The following is a 16882-nucleotide window of genomic DNA, read 5'->3' as shown; positions in this document are numbered from 1 at the left end:
TAGGACGATTTTGTATGTAAAAAAATATTAAAAACGAAAAAAATTTTCGATCTATATTTTAGGGACTAAAATGATACTTAACCCTAAAAAATTGTTACATACATGTAAAAATCAGTTATAATTCAGATACTATATATTACTTATATTCAATTTATAATTTGTAAATCAATTTATATTTTATAAGAGTGATTAATTTTTTTGTGTACGTGTAATATAATTGTATAAATTTTATCCTACACATATTTTGAGTTAAATAAACTTGTTATTTTAGTGTTATAAGTATCATATAAAAAAGACTTAAAGAGAAAGGCTTTTGCTTAAATTATAACTTGAGAAAATTTAAGAAGACTTATTGTGGAAATTAAAATTAGAATTTAGCTAAACAATGCTAGTTAATTAGATAATAAAAATAAGATTTTATTTTATTTTTTTACTGCATTTAGTGTATGAAAATAATATATAAATTCACATTTTTTAATTAAAACGTTTGCTTTTAATCATCCATAAAGAGTGTTCTGTTTGAAAAACCCTTTGAATATAGTACTGCTCGTGAAAGCCTTAACTACATAAGGCAAGTAGGGTAACTGATATGAAGAAAAATCGTTATAAATGGCAAATTAATTCACTTTTCACGGATCTGTTGTCCCTATAATTGATGGAAACACAACTGACGAGGCTTCAATTTCCTTTAATAGGGATCTAATAATTAATGGTTTTAGTGTCTACACTCTATAGTTGTGAAGAATCTTAAGAATCAAGTGTAGCAATAGTAGTAATTGGATAATTATTGTTTATGAAATCTTCTGTTTCCTTTTTATTTGTCTCTGTTTCGTGGACGTCTCGAGGATAATAGGTCCTACCATGCTGATTCGGTAGGTCCAACCCATTAGGCCCTATTTCTTTTGTTTTGTTCTCTCTTTCTCTCTCTTTTTCAGTTTTTGTTATGATGATAAAGTACAAATCATTTTGCTTAAATTTAGAGGACTTTGTCCGTGCTTATTTGTGACCCTCTTACCCTTTAGTCTTTGAAACTTAAAAGACATTATTCTCGCAATCTCAAAGATTAATCACTTACAATTATTCTCTTCCAATGAGATCATCTTTTTGTATTTAAACTTGTGTCTATTTTACAATGGAAGGATAAATTATAAGATAATGTAGAAGGCAACGAGATAATGCACAATCAAAGTTGTGTTTTAATTTTCACCGCAAACTTTAACTATCATAATTCAAATAAAAATGATAAGATATTGGAAAAATGTCATTTAAAAATGTTAACAATAAAAAGGCCACACATAGTACTCCAAAAACACAAAAATACTACATAGATACAAAATATTAATTACCAAATCAGCTCAATTTCAAACTAAAGAGGATATGTTATAGAAGATTATAGGTTATAGAATGGGTTAGAGTGGATATGGGACTTCCAATAAAAGTGAGAGCTATTTTAATGAGAGTTGGATCTAGTGAATCAGTTGAATGATACATTAAGGCTGATCAAACTTGCTTATGACAGAGAGGATAGAATTGTGTGAAAATTTGATAAATAAGGTATATTTTTTACTAATTCCTTTGTGCAGGTGAAAATGATTTTGAGGATATAAAGTTTCAGTTTCACTAGGACAATATGGAAAAGTCTAGCTCCACCAAGAGTTAAACTATTTATCTGGTTTGTCTTGACTGGCAATGTCAATACGAAGGAGAGGCTAAGTCGATTTGAAACTGTTAAGCAGGAAGATGTTGTATGTATGCTATATAATAAAGGTGTTGAATATACTCACCACTTGTTTCTTGGTTGTGATTTTTCTGAGTAGGTTTGGTGTGCATAGTTTTCATTTGTTGAAAAGTAATGGGCGTGCCCAGGACGTTAAAGGAACATTTTTAAAGTTGGACTGAGATATCAATTAGTAAGGAGGAGCGCAAGAGATGAATAGTGTGTTTTTATGCGATTATTTGAAATATTTGGCTAAAAAAGAATAGGAGGATTTTTCGAAATAAAAAAAAGGGTCAACAACATTATCCACCTATCCTTTATGAACTATAAGTAGTGGTTAGGTGTAGATCTCTTTTGTTGTTGATAGCAATATCAAAGATGACAAAGAATAACTATTAATGTTTTTTGCTTGTTAGTTTAGGTTGATTCTGTTTGTTGTTTCTTATGCTCTACTTTATGCGTTTAACTTTCTTTTTTTCAAAAAAAAAATTATCAAATCAACTACAATATATATCATATCAATAGTAGTAATTGGATAATTATTGTTTATGAAATCTTCTGTTTCCTTTTTATTTGTCTCTGTTTCGTGGACGTCTCGAGGATAATAGGTCCTACCATGCTGATTCGGTAGGTCCAACCCATTAGGCCCTATTTCTTTTGTTTTGTTCTCTCTTTCTCTCTCTTTTTCAGTTTTTGTTATGATGATAAAGTACAAATCATTTTGCTTAAATTTAGAGGACTTTGTCCGTGCTTATTTGTGACCCTCTTACCCTTTAGTCTTTGAAACTTAAAAGACATTATTCTCGCAATCTCAAAGATTAATCACTTACAATTATTCTCTTCCAATGAGATCATCTTTTTGTATTTAAACTTGTGTCTATTTTACAATGGAAGGATAAATTATAAGATAATGTAGAAGGCAACGAGATAATGCACAATCAAAGTTGTGTTTTAATTTTCACCGCAAACTTTAACTATCATAATTCAAATAAAAATGATAAGATATTGGAAAAATGTCATTTAAAAATGTTAACAATAAAAAGGCCACACATAGTACTCCAAAAACACAAAAATACTACATAGATACAAAATATTAATTACCAAATCAGCTCAATTTCAAACTAAAGAGGATATGTTATAGAAGATTATAGGTTATAGAATGGGTTAGAGTGGATATGGGACTTCCAATAAAAGTGAGAGCTATTTTAATGAGAGTTGGATCTAGTGAATCAGTTGAATGATACATTAAGGCTGATCAAACTTGCTTATGACAGAGAGGATAGAATTGTGTGAAAATTTGATAAATAAGGTATATTTTTTACTAATTCCTTTGTGCAGGTGAAAATGATTTTGAGGATATAAAGTTTCAGTTTCACTAGGACAATATGGAAAAGTCTAGCTCCACCAAGAGTTAAACTATTTATCTGGTTTGTCTTGACTGGCAATGTCAATACGAAGGAGAGGCTAAGTCGATTTGAAACTGTTAAGCAGGAAGATGTTGTATGTATGCTATATAATAAAGGTGTTGAATATACTCACCACTTGTTTCTTGGTTGTGATTTTTCTGAGTAGGTTTGGTGTGCATAGTTTTCATTTGTTGAAAAGTAATGGGCGTGCCCAGGACGTTAAAGGAACATTTTTAAAGTTGGACTGAGATATCAATTAGTAAGGAGGAGCGCAAGAGATGAATAGTGTGTTTTTATGCGATTATTTGAAATATTTGGCTAAAAAAGAATAGGAGGATTTTTCGAAATAAAAAAAAGGGTCAACAACATTATCCACCTATCCTTTATGAACTATAAGTAGTGGTTAGGTGTAGATCTCTTTTGTTGTTGATAGCAATATCAAAGATGACAAAGAATAACTATTAATGTTTTTTGCTTGTTAGTTTAGGTTGATTCTGTTTGTTGTTTCTTATGCTCTACTTTATGCGTTTAACTTTCTTTTTTTCAAAAAAAAAATTATCAAATCAACTACAATATATATCATATAAATATATATTATTTAACTTATTTTTAATATATATTTTATATTTTAATATATATTTTATATAAATAATTAATTTGTTAACTGATTTTTCTATGTACACATAGTACATTGTTACCAATATGAAAAGTAGAAAACAAACGAAATTCTTGCTGCATATTAATGGGTCAAAACTAGCAAATTACTATTTTATAGTTTTATTTTTTTTGTTGGGTCTAAATATGATACTCTGTGTGCAAATATGATGAGATTCTGTGGTTTGCCCTCCAGGGTAAATGCAATACGTGTGTGTTCCAAAAATTGGACAAACCAAAGTGTGTTCCAAAAATTGGACAAATCAAAAACTTTGGTTGAGAGTGTATTCAGTATCAAACCGAGAATTTAGAAGAAAGCAAGTAACAATGATCAGAGAAAGTAATATGATTTAAAGCGTTAAGACTTTGGAGATGTTAGACTTTAAGAAAATTGCTTTTCGTTATCTATTTTGATTATGCAAAGATGTATCCATGGCAAATTATAATTAATCAAATTCCAATCTTTTGGTAGTTCAATTTCTCTTAACTTAACAAAATATCAATTTCTTGAATAGTTAATTATGATAAGATGTTAAGCATAATTTCGAATTCAAAGCCATACAATCTTTAAAGATTAATCCTAGTTGATTTTATGCCACTTATCAAAATTAGCTTTAGAAACTTAAAAAATTGTGAGAAGAAGTTTCAAATCAATTATAAAACCAACTGTTCTAAGGTGATAACCGAATTCAATCAGATTAAAAGTATTTCCCAATAACTTCAAACTTTTATAATGAAGACCAAAAACTTGCTTCTCGAAAAAAATATAAATGCATTCATCAAAGATAGAACAGAAATAGCATTAGTCCATTAGAATCAACAGAGCTCCTCGCCTTAACATAGGAGATTAGAGTCTCATAATGTAGAACAAAAATAAGGATTCCAAAATAATGCAGATAAGTTAAGATGAGATATCTGTAGAATGGTTCCTGGACTTATCTTAAATTCTAACCTAAACCTAACTTTCAAATTTAAAAAAAAAAATCAAATCTAATAAAATCTTTTTCTAATTAATCTTAATTAATTAAATATGATCCTCTCTTCATTCTTGGCATTCAAAGCTTGGTGTGTTTCTTCGTTGAAATCATAAGCTTGCAACTTGATCTTGGATTTGATGTAAAACTTGGACAATTGGTGAATGTGTGATGTCATACCAAGAATTTTTTAGACGATTAAAAGTTGGCCCAGAATAAAGTAATATGGGCATGTAGAGGGCGTGTCACGCCAAGCTCCTTGATGTCTCCTCGGAGTGCTCCTTGCTTGGCATGTAGAGGGCGTTTGGAGGTCGTGGCACGCTTGCGAAGGTACCTTGATTTGGCACCCATAGAGTTAGGCCCAGCCTGCACACGTCAATGTTGGGCGTAGCACGTCATGCATGAGCCTTTTTGGCGTGTGGAGGGCATGTGAGGAGGCTACACGCCTTCATGGCTGCTTGGTGAAGAAGAGGAAGGCGTGTGAGGGCGTGTAGTGACATGGCACACCTTCGAAGGAACCTCTTGGAGTGCTTCCTGGAGTTAGGCCTAGTGTGCATACACCAAGGTTGGGCGTAGCATGCCCTTAGTGAGGGGATAGAGGCGTGCCTGGGCGAGTGAGGGCATGGCACGCCTTCAAGTTGCACGGTCCCGGGGAGTGCTTGGTGTGCATGGGCATGGAATGAAGTGGCACACCATGAATTGGCACCTCGGCGTGTGTGTGGCATGTGAGAAAGTAGCGCACCATGCTTCTGCTTACCTCCCTTTTTGTTTTTGCTTACTCTTTGTTTCTGCTTTCTCTCTAACTTAGCTTCCTCTCTGACTTGACTTCCTCTATGGCTTTGCTTCTTCTCGTGTTTTCAATTATCTTCAATAATCTCTTACAAAACATAGAAAGCAAAGTGGTACGCGAAATTAGAACTCGTACAACTTCATCGGCAAGGGCACCGGGTCATCCAAGTAATAACTCAGGTGAGTGAGAATCGATCTCACGAGGATTGTCGGATTGAGCAAGTAATAGCTATCTTGTTGGACTTAGTCAGGCAAATAGTAAAAGAAGGTTGTTGGTGTAAACTCATAAAGAAATGAAATAAGTAAAGCAAGTAAAGATCGGTGTAAAATCAATATAAGAAAAATAGTTAAGCTCTCGGAGATATATATCTTTCCGGGTCAATACTTCTTACCAACTACTTTAACAATGAATGATTCATTATATGAGAAACTGTAAGTGATTAAACCCTAATTTCTTATATAGGTTAACAAAAAGTCAACAAAATATAATTTATAGTATATAGGTCAAATTTAATAATTATATTATATAAAAATTAACATTCAACTACATACTTTAAGTTTTGGTATTTTTAAATTTGTTCAGCGATATTTCATATAACTAAAATTATCAATTTATTATCTGGAATAAATTTTGAAGCATTTTGTAACACCCTAACTTTTAACACGTCATGATCGTACCAAAAGTAAGGCGTTACGGACCTGATTTCCTTTATTATCTATTTAATATTGAGCCTTTACGTCGATATCGCGTTTCAGTTTATAAGAAAATACCAGAAAATTATTTGTAGTAATTAAAATCACACAATTATTAATAATAATAAATGCTATACAAATGAATTCAATATAAAACTTGAAGACAATACATATCCCTCTGTATAAAATAAAATCTAAAATAACAAAGGCGAGAGAATTCTATGAAAGCAACTCAACTCATAACTTAACTCAAATAAAACTAATAACCGTCCGCAGCTTCAAGCTAAGTCTTCGAACCTGTGTCACTAAAAGGGTGAAAGATTTTGGGGTGAGAACAAACCGCACGTTCTCAGTAGGGAATGGGAATGTCGTAAAAGTAATGAAATAAAGTGCAAATAATTAACTTTACTCAATAAAACTATATTTTTATCAAACCCTTTGAAAATACTCTTGGTTCTACTTTAGCTAACTAATTACCTCTTTTTAAAATTTCTAAACTCAAAACAAATTTTAAATATAAAACTAGTCACATTACACGTCTCTCAGTCACATAGTTAATCTCGGTCAAATGTCAATTCGTAATCACTTTAATACATTCACAAACAAATAGTACAAGTAAGAGATTCAATTCAATGTACAAGCAAGTCATAACAAGACAAAAGCACAATCACAAAGAAATAAGACAAGCAAGGCAATCAAATGCAAATGTGCAAAAAACATGATGCATGTCTATCCCTAATGCAGGTCATGAGCTCATGTGTCAATTGCCTACCCGCTCCCGACATTACCCAGGCACAACTCCCAAATATGGCTTTCCAGATGCATACAGTGTGCTTATAAGTCGTACGGCTAGGCTGTATACAGTGTGACTTTAAGTCGTACGGCTAGGCCGCATACAGTGTGACTTTCCAAATCAATAAGAGTACATCTGAAAAACAGTTCTCAGTGTGTGGGCGTCCCCACTTTACATTTGGCACTAAGGCCCAAACAATATCACATCTGCTCTCCTGTAGCAGACAATCTCTTTAAGTTAATATATTCTTTAAATTATTGTTCTTTGCTCTCCTATGGTAGAGATTCTTTTAATTATCTCTCTTTCATTTACTTTTCGTTCTTCTTCTTCTTCTTCTTTTCTTTCTTATCAAACCAAACTCAAAACATAACTTAAAGCAAAATCCCTTCTCAAAAGACTGAGTTTAAAACATTATACTTTTCTTAATAAATCGAATTGAAAACAAAAATCTTTTCGTAATAAATCGAAATCAAACAATATTCTCAAATCAGATTTGCTTTTAAATAACACTTTAAATAAAGTCTCAGTTTTATAAAAATTCGACAGCATTTCCTCTAAAATTCAGACTATGCCACCCTTCCAGGTCCCTACCAAATCATTTTCAATTCTCCATTTGTTACTAATAAATCAACCAACGCTTTCTCAAACTCTTTCTAACAGTTTTAAATCCAAGTATTCCTTACTTTAGAAATATAAATCAAACCTTTTAATATAAAACCATTTTTTCGATATGTGTAAATATATAAACCTATTATTTTCTCAACATAGAAACATTTCTCAAAATAAGCTTATAAGTCGAATTTTCAAATCAAAATCACCTTTTTGTATATCTTTATAAAAAATTGGACAGGACCTCCCTTAACACTCGAATTCACCACTCTTAAGGGCTCCTTCATCCTCTCAACAATTTCCAAATCATTGCAACAGTACTTACTATTATCAAACAAATCTCAATCATCAATCAAGCTAAGAAATTAACATGACTAGAAATTCCAGCAACATTCACAGCCTCAATCCAAACTCAATTCATATCTCAGTTTAACAAACAACACCAATTAAACACCATTCACAACCACAATTCAAAAAATTTACATCAATTAGTAATACTAGATTCTCGTAAATTATTTGTAATTATTCAATAAGCTTTATAGGCATTCTTAAATTAAAAATTTAACTTTAAAAACAAACCTCTTATCTCTGTATGAAATCAAAATCAACAAAAGCTTTAGATAAATTTTCTGACCGAACTACTAAAGAGGAAAGCGTCAAAAATTATCTCTGCCTCCTAAAACTCCAGTTGGCCAAATTCAAGGGGTAGGGGAGCTACGTTACCGTCAACTTCCATCAATCAAAAGTGGCACTAACATGTAGAGGAAAAGGATACGAACACTTTTATCGGATTAGATTTTTTATTAGAGTTACGAATGAGAAGAAATCGGAAAAGGAAGCTTCATGGTCCCATAACCTCACGTTTCACTCTCTTGACTTTTCTTTCTCTTGTTTTTCTTTCTTTTAGTTCGGTAGTTCTAGGAAGCAAACGAAGGATGATATAATGCTTAATGAAATAAAGAAATAGATGTCACGTTCTTTTATATATATATGGAAAAGTATAGGTAACAAACAAGATTTTTGAACAATGTGTAAACAATGTGAATTAATAGGGTTAAAAGAGTAAATTTAATTAGTAACATTAAATTAGGATGTAGTGTATTTTTATTTAATTGGTGATTGTTCATGTTGTTCAAAATTTTTATTGTTCCCCTAGCACTCCTAGCACTCCCCTATATATATATATATATATATGCATGGAGCCCACGTTTCAAATTTCCACTAATTAATTTGAATATGGAAGGAAAGAACGTGTTAGACTCGCGTATGGAGAGGAGGGGTGCTTCACCTCGTTGTGGGATTAAAGGAAGAAGAACTCGGACCCTGCGAGTTGTGAATTAAACAAGAAAAACGGAGGGTCCGAATTCCATGTTTTCAGATTTCAAATTCTATCAGCTGCAAATCGGACCATGCGATTTGTGAAGCAAAATTTCATGACCAAAGAACTCGCATGGTCCGAGTTGTGTACTCTGAGTTTTTTTAATTTTTTTAACACAAATCGGACCCTCCGATTTGTGTACTCTGAATTTTTTTCAACTTTTAAACACAAATCGGATGGTCCGATTTGTGTACTCCCACAATTTTAAAAAACACCAACAATTCCCATGTTAAAGTATATCACTCATTTTACTTCCATATCAAAATTTTTTAGCCTCAAATTTCCTTCCTTTTATTCTCTTAATGTGTCTTGCCTTATTTCTTTTCTTTTGCTTCCAAATGGCTTCGGCCAATTCTTTCTTTCTTTTCCTTTCATTTTTTTTAAACTTTAATAATAATAATAATACAATTAGAACATCTGCCTCTTCTTAAGATAATTCCAAAATATTAATTATATATTAAACTAAGAACACAACTGCTGATGACTCATGCATATAAAGGCCTTTTAGATTTTACTTATCCACATATCCCAGCATTAATTTAGTGCACGCATTAACTGATCCAGACTAAAGCAACTTTCCATAAGTATATATATGTGTTGTCTATATATATATAAGTTCCAATAATAATAATGAAACAGTACTTGTTGAGCAAGTGGAGCTGCATTACTAAACCTAACTACCTTAGTTCCAATAATATGCATGTCACTCTCCTATTCAATTTCATTCTTACCTTTTTAACTATAGCTTTTGCAGTTCATGAATATAGGACTAATAAAATAGCGAGATATAGTTCTGTTACATTTGCTCTAACATGGGTTATGGCAAGCTTGGTTTCATTCTATTCAACGAAGAAGACAACAAGAGACAACAAAAGATTCCCTTTTTGTTCTGGTTCTCTGGTGGGTCTGGGCCAGTATCATAGAGGCAATCTCAGTTTCTATTGGACTAATGAAGAACAACTTTGAATACTTGGACTTCTGGAATTTCTTGTCAGAGGATGATAACATAGTTAGTGTGGTTTCCTTGCCTATGTTGTTGTTGCTTTTGTGTTTGAATTTATGTGCAAGAGAAAAACAACACAACACTGACATGGAACAGCTCTTGGTTCACCCTGGAGAAGAAGAAGATGATGATGATGATGAAGATGGAGAGAACTTCACAACTGCAGGGATTTGGAGCCAACTCACATTTCGATGGCTGAATCCCATTTTTAGAAAGGGTCGAGTTCAGAAGCTTGAGCTTGCTCACATTCCTGATGTTCCTCATTCTGAAACTGCAGAAAATGCTTCTTCCTTATTGGAAGAATCGCTTGGCAAACAGAAACTTGAAGGGGCTTCCTTGGCTAAAGCTATAACCAGTTCTGTGTGGAAGTCCTTGGCTTTAAATGCAGTTTTTGCCGGTATATTTTATTACTCTTTGGATGCTATGTACTTTTTTACATTTATTGTTTATGGTGATTACTGATTTGTTTTTGTTTTATATTTGAAGGGGTTAATACAATTGCATCCTATATGGGTCCATTGTTGATTACATACTTTGTGAATTTTTTGGTGGATGATAATTCCAATTCAAGCATGGATGATAATTCCAATTCAAGCATCCAATGCGGCCTCATTCTTGCATTCATATTCTTCCTCTCAAAGACATTGGAGTCACTGAGCCAAAGACAATGGTACTTTGGTGCTCAGAGAATTGGAATTCGAGTGCGCGCGGCTCTTATGACTCTAATTTACAGCAAGTCCTTAATGATCAAGTGTGCAGGGCCAACCCATGGAAAAATCATAAACTTGGTGAATGTGGATGTTGAAAGAATTGGGGATTTCTGCTGGTATATTCATGGAGTTTGGTTGCTTCCAGTTCAGGTTATTTTGGGCTTAGTGATATTGTACATAAACTTGGGATTCTTGCCTTCAATTTCTGCACTTGCTGTCACCATTTTGGTTATGGTGTGTAACACACCTTTGGCCAATATGCAAGAAAAATTACACTCCAAGATCATGGAAGCTAAGGATACAAGAATCAAGATGACTTCAGAGATAATGAAGAACATAAGGATACTGAAATTGCATTCATGGGAATCAACATTCTTACAGAAACTTCTCCAATTGAGAGACACTGAGAAGAGCTGGCTGCAGAAGTACCTCTACACTCACTCAGCAGTAGCCACTCTTTTCTGGACTTCTCCAACTTTGGTTTCTGTTGTTACTTTCGGCATCTGCATACTGGTGAACACAGAACTGACTGCGGCTACTGTCCTCTCAGCCTTGGCAACTTTTCGGATTCTGCAGGAACCAATCTACAATCTTCCTGAGCTGATTTCCATGATAGCTCAAACAAAAGTCTCTCTTGATCGAATCCAAGAGTTGATCAATGAAGAGGATCAGAACCAGTTTGTGAACAAGCACACTTCAAAAGATTCATCAATTGTTATTGAAATCAAGCCAAGTGAATATGCATGGGAAACAAGTGATGGAACCAACAAGAAACCAACAATTCAAATCACAGAAAACTTGAAGATAAAGAAAGGTCAGAAGGTAGCAGTTTATGGTTCAGTGGGGTCTGGAAAATCAAGCTTACTTTGTTGTATGCTTGGTGAGATTCCATTGGTTTCCGGGACATTGATCAAAGTCTATGGAACAAGAAGTTATGTGCCACAGAGTCCCTGGATTCAATCAGGAACAATAAGAGAGAATATCCTGTTTGGAAAGGAAATGAACAAGGACTTCTATGAAAATGTTTTGGATGGCTGTGCTTTGCATCACGATATCAACATGTGGAGTGATGGAGATTTGAATCTTGTGGAGGAGAGGGGCATAAACTTAAGTGGAGGCCAGAAAGGCAGAAACAACGGATTCAACTCGCAAGAGCTGTTTACAATGATTCAGGTATTTACTTCCTTGATGATCCTTTCAGTGCAGTTGATGCTCATACCGGAACTCATTTATTTAAAGTTAGTACTAATTATTATTGAGCTTGTTGTTTCTCTTTTTTAATTATCTGTTATTTCAGCTTCATTTCTTTCAAAGTACTTCACTAAGAACTGGACATGCTGTACAGAAATGCCTTATGCAACTTTTGTTTGAGAAGACAGTTGTTTATGCTACTCATCAACTAGAATTTTTGGAAGCTGCAGATTTAATTCTGGTAAGCTTATACAAAACTTGTCTTTCAGTAGTGAAACTACTAATAAGTGTTTGCCTTGTCACCATTATTTAATTCCATTACTCCTTTAGGTAATGAAAGATGGAAAAATAGTGGAGTCAGGAAGGTATAAAGAACACATAGCATGTCCCAACTGTGAATTTGTTCGACAAATGGCTGCTCATGAAGAAACAATCAACCAAATAAATCCATGGCATGAAGAGAACTCTATTAGCTGCAGGCCCCTTCAAAAGAATCAAATTGAAGTTGCTGAAGAGAATCTTCAAGAAAGCATAAGCAATTGGAAGAGAAACAAAGAAGAAGAAGCAGAGACCGGTCGAGTGAAATGGAGTGTTTACTCAACCTTTCTCACATCTGCATATAGAGGATCACTTGTTCCGGTCATTCTTCTCTGCCAGATTCTGTTTCAAGTGATGCGAATGGGAAGCAATTATTGGATTTCTTGGGCTGCAGAACAAACTGGGAGGGTAACCAAAGGGATGCTTATGGGAACATTTGTTCTTCTTTCTGGTGGAAGCTCTATCTTTATACTTGGAAGGACTGTTTTGATGGCAGTGGTGGCTATTGAGACAGCTCAGCGTCTTTTTCATGGAATGATTACATCTGTTTTCAGAGCACCTGTTTCATTTTTTGATACCACACCATCAAGCAGAATCCTCAGTAGGGTCAGTTCATCTACTATTCTTTATATTTAATTATTGTTATAATTTCTATTCATGTTTTAACCATTTTTCCTTCTGAATTTTGATGTTACAGTCATCAACAGATCAAAGTACAATTGACACAAACATACCATACAGATTAGCAGGGCTAGTGTTTGCACTAATTCAGTTGTTGAGTATGATCATGCTAATGTCGCAGGTCGCGTGGCAAGTCATCCTTGTGTTTCTTGTGGTGTTTCCTATCTCCATATGGTATCAGGTAAGTTCATTTCATAATGGATTCTCAATCTTATATGTAAATAATAATAATAGTAATAAAGCAAGTAATGTTCTTTGCAGGCTTATTACATTACTACTGCCAGGGAATTAGCCAGGATAGTAGGGATCAGAAAGGCCCCAATCTTGCATCATTTCTCAGAATCTATTGCTGGGGCCGCCACGATTCGTTGTTTCAATCAAGAACAAATATTCATGACCAAAATCAAGGATCTTGTTGATGAATACTCTAGAGTAGCCTTTCATAATTATGCCATCATGGAATGTGAACAAATTTAAAAATACCAAAACTTAAAGTATGTAGTTGAATGTTAATTTTTATATAATATAATTATTAAATTTGACCTATATACTATAAATTATATTTTGTTGATTTTTTATTATATTATATTTTAATTTATTTTATATTTAATTTAGTCCCCCTCTTATAAAATTTCTAGATCCGTCACTGATTATCTATAATAAAAGGACGTGAATGGCTGTCAACTTTGAGGGATGTTGAAACTGGGATGTTGAAACTTGAAACGCACTTTATAATTATGAGTAAACTATTAAATCTGAATATGAAAGATTATAACGTCGACAAATCTGATTATATACGAATTAAAACTAACTTCTAATTATAAAAAGAGAAAAGCTCAGTATACAAGCGATTAGGGCTTGTAACTATTACAAGTTCATTAACGCTTAATCCATCAAAACGCGCTGCAACTCCTAGGTCACTTACACGCGCTATATAAAGATCCTGCGTTTGTATAACTACCAAATTTAAAAGATTTGTTTCCTTCTTTGTTTTCCTTCTTTCCAAATTTCATCGTTCTTCTTCTCGCGCGTCTTCTCCTGATTTTTCGATCGTTCTTTTCCTCTCCTTTCTCATTAATTTGTTCTTCGTCATTGACGTTAGTTCTTCTCTCTGTAACTCCAACTTCGTTTTTTTTTCGATTTTCTGGTTTCTGAAATCAAAGTTTGAACTCGTTTTGAAGATAATGGATGATTCAACCTCAGATTGTCAGCTGAATCAGGGCGAAGTGGATTATGAATTTGAATCTAACGAAGTTCCTGAGGTTTGATTTACATACGATTACTCTGAATTTTGTTGCAGTCATTTGTATAGCATTGTGTAGCTGAATAATTCGTGAACATTGACTGTGAAACTTCCCCGTGAACATAAATCTGTGGATTGAATGTAATGTATTAGTTTTGATTGATTATCTGGAATTTATAGCAGACGCTCGGGTGTAGATCAAAACTTTTTTGGGTGTATTTTTTCGGGAGTGTGGGTGTATTTACAGTTTATGACTTTTTCTGTTATTTTAGCTGAGTTGTTGTCGTTCGGGTGTATTATATCAGACATGATTGGGTGTGTTTTTAGTTTTTGTCATGGTGTATTCTGCAGCCTGTGTATTTACAGCTTATGGCTTTTATTGTCATTTTAGTTGAGTTAGTGCCATTCGGGTGTATTATATTAGCAATAATTGGGTGTATTTATCGTTTTTGACATGGTGTATTCTACAGCCTCTCTGTTGTTGATGACCAGTTTGTTCCGAAGGTTGGAATGACCTTTACCACCCTTGAAGATGCTGGAAAATTTTACAGAAACTACGCCAAGGCTGCAGGTTTTTCTACAAGAGTTCGGAGCACAAATAGAAAGAAAAACGAGATTAAGAATCAATTGATTACATGTAGCAGAGAGGGAAAATGAAACTCTCATAGCAAAGACTCATTTGATAGGAATTGGAATGATTTTCTGCTAAATTTTGGTCTTGTGGACAACAAGTGGCTTTCAGGTAGTGTTGGGTTAAAATCTGCAGCAGAGGTGTAAATTTAATTTTTATCGGGTGTATTTATAGTCTGTGTTTGGGTGTATTATGCAGATCTCTATGCAGACCATCATATATGAGTTCCAATCTATCTGGATCACCACTTCTGGGCAGGGATGAGAAACACACAAAGGAGCGAGAGCATGCATTCATTTTTTAACAAGTTTATTACCCGGAACAGCTCGCTTATTCAATTCGTCAAACAATATGGGTGTATATTTGGTTTGATGTTTTCCTTCATATTATAGTACCTGAAAAAAAAAATTTACTTATAATTGGATCAAATATATTTACACCATATGTTCAATTTCTTACAAGAGTATATAACAGTTACATTAATCAGTGACAATATCATTAGAATCTATCTGATAAAATGGACTCAATAACAATGAGGATGGTCTGGACAGTCTTATTGCATCACTTCTCCTCGCTCATATTTCTGAATTTCTCACTCAACAGATGGGTTGCACATTTTAGGTCCTTGATTTGCTGTAAACAAAGCAAAATTAGAGTTAGATATATTTCTATTATGAAAAACTGATTTGATCGAAGACATATATTTGTTCTTACATTTTTTTCAGCTTGGTTTTTGCCTTTCATTTTTACTGCAATGAAAAATACACCCATAGATATCAGTCAGATACACCCATAGATCAACCACATACACGCAAACCGATTTTATAAGTATTTAATGAGATCAGTTCAAAATGATGTTCAATTGACTCAAACAACGATAAATATACAAGCTCAAGCAATATACACCCAAGGACAAGCAGTATTAGAACATTTGCAATAGTTGACTATATTAAATTATATGAGTTCAGAAATATACACCCAACAAATTACGCTATATACACCCAACACATTACGCCATATACACCTAACAAATTACTCAATATACACACAAAAATCAGTTAGAAGAAGAACTAGAACAAGAAGAACAGTAAAAGTTAGAGCAAGATGAACGGTAAAAACTTAGATGAGGTACATACACCCAAATCGATTTCATAAGTATTTAATTAGATCAATTCAAAATTATGTTCAATTCACTGAAACATGGATAAATATACAAGCTCTAGCAATATTACAATGTCAAGCAATATACACACAAGGACAAGCAATATTAGAACAGTTGCAATAGTTGATTATATTACATGATATGGGTTCAGGAATATACACCCAACAAATTACGCCGTATACACCCAACATATTACGCCATATACACCCAACAATCAACCATATACACCCAACACATTACGCCATATACACCCAATAAATTAAGCAATATACAGCGAAAAATCAGTTACGAGAAGAACTAGAACAAGAAGAACAATAAAACCTAGAACCACTTTGAAGAACAGTAAAACCTAGAGGAACTTACAAGAAGAGTAAAACCTAGAATAAGAAGAATAGTCAAAACAGTAATATGAGATTTAGAACAAGAAGATCAATAAAACCTAGAAGAACATAGAAGAACAGTAAAACCTAGTTCTTCGATTTCGAAATCAGAAACAGAAATGTGAAAAATGTACAAGATGAGTAAAACAATAACGTACCTTGAATAATATTTTGTTGATGGTTTCTGCTATTATTCGCGACGAGTTCAAATGTCTCTTCAGTTTGGAATGTTGCTCAAAACTTGAGGATTTGTGTTATCTTTAAAGGAGAAGAGGAAGAGCGAGCCATAACGAGCGGTTTTTTCGAAGCGTAATCGTTTGAGTGACGCGCGTGGAATTGATGCTCCATTTAAAGGGAGGGAGTGCGCGTGAATTAAACCTGGGTTGGGCCAACTTGTAAGGATTGTATGCGTTATTTGCATGTATGTGTAGCGGGGCCCTTATAAAAAATAGAATTTCATAGACAAAACTAATTAAATTCTAAAAATCTATTAAAAATATTTAAATGATCACTCTATTCTAACCGGAAAAGTATAGATAACCAAGTGTGT

General features: G+C 33.5%; 1 protein-coding gene across 1 annotated transcript; it reads left to right on the top strand.

The window, feature by feature from the left end:
• Positions 9778-13393, top strand: LOC107607396 (ABC transporter C family member 3-like). The gene is made up of 6 exons (XM_021109799.1): positions 9778-10413; positions 10503-11899; positions 12024-12158; positions 12248-12841; positions 12933-13097; positions 13178-13393. Exons 1-6 carry the CDS (start codon positions 9963-9965, stop codon positions 13391-13393), a joined length of 2958 nt encoding a protein of 985 aa, XP_020965458.1. The 5' UTR covers positions 9778-9962.

This window comes from Arachis ipaensis, chromosome B01 (genome assembly GCF_000816755.2).
Source record: "Arachis ipaensis cultivar K30076 chromosome B01, Araip1.1, whole genome shotgun sequence".
NCBI classification, from domain to species: domain Eukaryota; kingdom Viridiplantae; phylum Streptophyta; class Magnoliopsida; order Fabales; family Fabaceae; genus Arachis; species Arachis ipaensis.
Note: the sequence above shows the minus strand (reverse complement) of the source record. Positions and strands in the feature narration are given on the sequence as shown.

Coding starts and splice junctions, on each gene's coding strand:
- LOC107607396 (XM_021109799.1), top strand. CDS start 9,963: ATGAAGAACAACTTTGAATACTTGGACTTCTGGAATTTCTTGTCAGAG. Junction 10,414..10,502: donor TTTAAATGCAGTTTTTGCCG/GTATATTTTATT, acceptor TTATATTTGAAG/GGGTTAATACAATTGCATCC. Junction 11,900..12,023: donor AGCTGTTTACAATGATTCAG/GTATTTACTTCC, acceptor CTGTTATTTCAG/CTTCATTTCTTTCAAAGTAC.